Consider the following 4,561-nt stretch of genomic DNA (forward strand, 5'->3'; position numbering starts at 1 on the left):
GGAGAAAAACACAAAGAAACAAAAGAAAACAAGATTCAAGAGAGGGATTAAGGGCTGCACAAGAGGAGAATTTGCATAAATCAATTGGGAGCTCAATCCTTCTTATTTTTCTCTTGTTTTCTTGTTTTCTATTTATTTATGGGGATGTGTTTTATAGCTGAAACTTTGCTCTTTATTTTTCTTTTACAAACCATGAACTAAATTTATTTGTGGTTGAGTGATAAACAATCTTGATGGTTTATTGACTGAATATATGTGTTGCTGCATTTTTGCTGTAGCAGTTTGTTTTGATAGTATTTTCTTTTATTCATTATTTCGGTTGATCACTCATTTAATGATACAAGTTAGGAGAGAGCCGCAAAAGGGCCTATCTTAGTGGAACGTATCAGAACAATACTTGATCTTAAATTGAGTTTCCCGGATTGAGTTTTACTTGAGTCCCAAAAGGGCCATGCTTGATTTAAGATTAGTGATGAACTAGACATAAAGATTCACCTTGTAGGGTAAATAGAGCCTAAGCGTGTAATGCTATATCTTATGTTGGCATAGTAACTGATCACTGTTAGGTTGCATAAAAGATATCCAACATGCGACGGCTGAGGATACATAAGAATTCTGCCCAGTGTTGTAGCAAATACTGCAGCAACCGAGCCAACCATTAGAAAATAGTCAAAACCATTAAGAGAGTTTATTCACTCAACTACTCTATATTCTCATTGTTTTTATCCTTGAGTTTGACGTGATAATTTACTTTGTTGTATTTTATTTATTGTGTTTTTATTTTAATTAGTAAATTAGTTTCATCAATTGTTCATCTTAATTTTAACACAAAATCAGCACTGTTAAGATGGCTGTAGCAAATCTGATAACATTAATCCATGTGGAGACGATCTTGTATACTCATCACTTTATTACTTGTTGTGTACACTTACACATTGACACCAATAGCATTAGTATTTATACACCAACAAATTTTTGGCGCTGTTGCCGGGGATTGATTGTTCATTGTGATTTGTGAAATTAGTTTTAACGGTGCTAATTTTTTTTTATTTTATATTAATTTGTTTATTTTGTTGACATAGGTGATCTAGCAACCCTTGCATGCGTAAATATAAATCTGTTGACTTCCAGTTTGATCCAAAAATTGAAAGAACTACGAGGAGATTGAAAAGAGAGCATCGGGAATTACAAGCTGCTGTAGCAATGGATGATTTGCAAGATTTGAGAAACTTGAACCGTAGAGAGGGGATACAACCAATAAATGTACATGAAGGTCTGAATGGACAATGTGTTCAAAGGCAACCAGGGAACAACAACATTATTCACATGGCGAATGATAGAGATAGAGCCATTCGAGACTACGCAGTGTTGACTCCTCAAGCCATACATCCAGGAATAGTTGGACCCGACGTTCAAGCTGACAATTTTGAACTCAAACCCGTGATGTTTCAAATGCTTCAAACAGTGGGGCAATTTAATGGTTTGCCATCCGAAGATCCTCATCTACACCTTAAGTTATTTTTAGAAGTGAGTGATGCTTTCAAGATTGCTGGAGTATCGCAAGAAGCATTGAGACTTAGACTTTTCCCGTTTTCTTTGAGAGATCGAGCAAGAGCATGGTTGAATTCTCTACCACCAGATTCTATCACTACATGAAATGATTTGGCTGACAAATTTTTGATGAAATACTTCCCGCCAACCAAGAATGCAAAGTTGAGATTTAAGGAGTTACTCAGAAAATGTCCTCATCATGGTATTCCTTACTGCATCCAATTGGAAACTTTTTATAATGGTCTTAACCCAAGCACTAGATTGATGGTGGACGCTTCAGCAAATGGGGCCTTGTTATCTAAGTCTTACAATGAGGCTTATGAAATTTTGGAGATGATAGCCAACAATAATTATCAGTGGCTATCAACTAGACAAGCTGTAGCATGAGTTCATAACGTAGATACCTAGACAGCATTGTCAGCCCAAGTAACTTCATTAACAAGTATGGTAAAGGCTATGACTACTGCTCCAGCAATTGTTAACCAAATTTCTGATATGTCTTGCGTTTATTGTGGAAAAGGGCATTTATTCGACAATTGTCCTGGGAATCCAACTTCAATCAATTATGTGGGTAGCTTCAATAGACAGAACCAGGACAATCCATAATCAAACACTTACAACCTTGGATGGAGACAGCACCCGAACTTTTCATGGAGTAATCAGAATCAGCTTACTGCAGCACCTAGTGGACAAAACATACATGCTTAACTACCTGGATTTTATCAGCAAAATCAAGATCAAAGAAGCATCAACAATGATCAACTTAGCTCCCTTGAAGCTTTGATTAAGGATTATATTGTGAAGAATGAAACGGTTGTCCAAAGTCATGCTGCATCTTTGAGAAACTTGGAAAACCAAATTGGACAGCTTGCTACAGCAGTAAACAACAGACCTCAAGGTAGTTTACCCAGTAACACAGAGGACCCAAGAAGAGAAGGGAAAGAGTACTGCAAAATGATTAACTTGAGATCTAGAAAAGATATTCATAATTCCGTTGGTGTACCAAAAAGAAGAATTGAGTCCAACCAAGGCCAAGAAGACAATCAAGTAGAGAATGAGTCATAGTCTTCCACTTTTTAGAATGAAAATCAATATAATTCTGCTACAGCATCTGCAGAAAGTTATGATCCAGCCTGGTGGTGAGGAAGTTACAACACCAACAGCAACAGACCTGAGTAGAGCAAAAGAGAAGCAGTCTGCACAATCTGCTGCAGCACAGCAGTTTAGACACCCACCACCCTTCCCGCAAAGATTTCAGAAGCAACAACAAGACAAACAGTTCAGCAAAATCTTGGGAGTGCTGAAACAGCTGCATATCAATATCCCTTTTGTGGAAGTTCTAGAGCAAATGCCAAACTATGCAAAATTTTTTAAGGATATTTTGCCAAAGAAAAGAAGACTTGGAGAGTTTAAAACATTTGCTTTAACACAAGAGAGCAGCTGAATGCTTTAGAGTAAGATACCACAGAAGATGAAAGATCCAGGAAGCTTCACAATCCCATGCTCCATAGGCACTAAATATAGTGGCAAAGCACTTTGTGATTTGGGGGCTAGCATCAATCTCATGCCTTTATCAGTGTTTAAGCAATTGGGAGTTGGTGAATATGGACCAACAACAGTGTCTTTACAACTTGCTGACAGATCTCATGCATATCCAGAAGGAAAGATTGAAGATGTGTTGGTGAAGGTGGATAAATTTATTTTTTCGGTGGATTTCATTGTGCTAGACTTTGAGGTAGACAAACAAGTGCCAATCATTCTAGGAAGACCTTTCTTAGCCACGGGAAAGACTCTAATTGATGTTCAAAAAGGAGAATTAATCATGAGGGTGAATGACCAACAAGTTACATTCAATGTGCTGGATGCCATGAAGAGTCCCGATGAGATTGAAGATTGTAATTTTATCAGTGTTGTGGACTTTGTTGTAGCAGAGAGATTACACAGTTGCTGCAGTAAGGAAGAAATCAATGCTGTAACATTTGAAGAACTTGATGATGAAGATCATGGACCAGCTAACATAGCATGGTCAGGGGAGAAGCAACCCTTCAGAATTGACGAGCAAATCCAACAAAGGGAACTCACTCCAGACCAACAAGAATTCAAAGTTAACGGACCGAGAGTGCAGCACTATCTGGGAGCTGAGGTGAACAGCCTAAAGAGGGATCGGTTCTTGAAAGATCCAGGTTGAGGAAACAAGAAAGGTCAGGCTGAAGGACCTAAAATCAAGCGCTAATTGGGAGGCAACCCAATAAGGGAAGTTTTTTTAAGTTTTTAAGGCATTAAATTTAGCTTTTAAATTATTTAATTTTTCTTTTTTTTATTTTAAGTGTGCATCTAACTTTTTATGTCTTTGTGTTAAATTGCAGCAGGTAAAAAAACAAAACAAAACAAAAACAAAAAAATGCGAAAAAAAAACAGGAAGGAATTGCTGCAGCATCACTTACAACATGACATTTAACAGAAGATTCTCAAACAACCGAGGCATTTCTTGCTTTTGTAGCAGCAAATGGATTGATCAGATTTTATGATAAGGAGCGTTTGAGAAGTGGATCAAATAAGAAGTGACCCTTTACAGCCTATGCTGCAGCAGTGCTTCCAGCAACAGGGGAGTAGCCCTACCCGCTAGTTTATTTTACTTCTTTCCGCAAAAATTTTCTTTCATTTAATTTTAATTTTCTAATTCATTATGCATGCCCTTTTCTTTAGTGTATGCATGTCTGGTTTATGTGGTTTTGTTTTGTGTGCTTGTGAGGACACAACACCACTCAAGTTTGGAGGGGTTGTGTTTCTGAGTGCATGTGTTTATGCTTATGTTGTGTGAAGCTCTGTTATCTAATATTTATGTATGGATTTGAAAACCTAATGAAGATAAATTGAGTGTTATTCAGTATTTATGAGGAAGCAAGTAGAGATAGTTATAGATGGAGGTTGAACTTCTGTCCCGACACTTAGACTTTGGTTGAGTTTTATGAGAATGCTGCAGCAGAGCCAAGAAAACCAAAAGTCTGAG

General features: G+C 37.4%; 1 protein-coding gene across 1 annotated transcript; it reads left to right on the forward strand.

The window, feature by feature from the left end:
- Positions 1–3,022: 3,022 nt before the first annotated feature.
- On the forward strand, positions 3,023–3,739 carry LOC112097843. The gene has a single exon (XM_024183435.1). The coding sequence runs from the start codon at positions 3,023–3,025 to the stop codon at positions 3,737–3,739; it is 717 nt and encodes a 238-aa protein (XP_024039203.1).
- The last annotated feature ends 822 nt before the right edge of the window (positions 3,740–4,561 follow it).

This window comes from Citrus clementina, unplaced genomic scaffold, assembly GCF_000493195.1.
Source record: "Citrus clementina cultivar Clemenules unplaced genomic scaffold, Citrus_clementina_v1.0 scaffold_5, whole genome shotgun sequence".
Taxonomy (NCBI): Eukaryota; Viridiplantae; Streptophyta; class Magnoliopsida; order Sapindales; family Rutaceae; genus Citrus; species Citrus x clementina.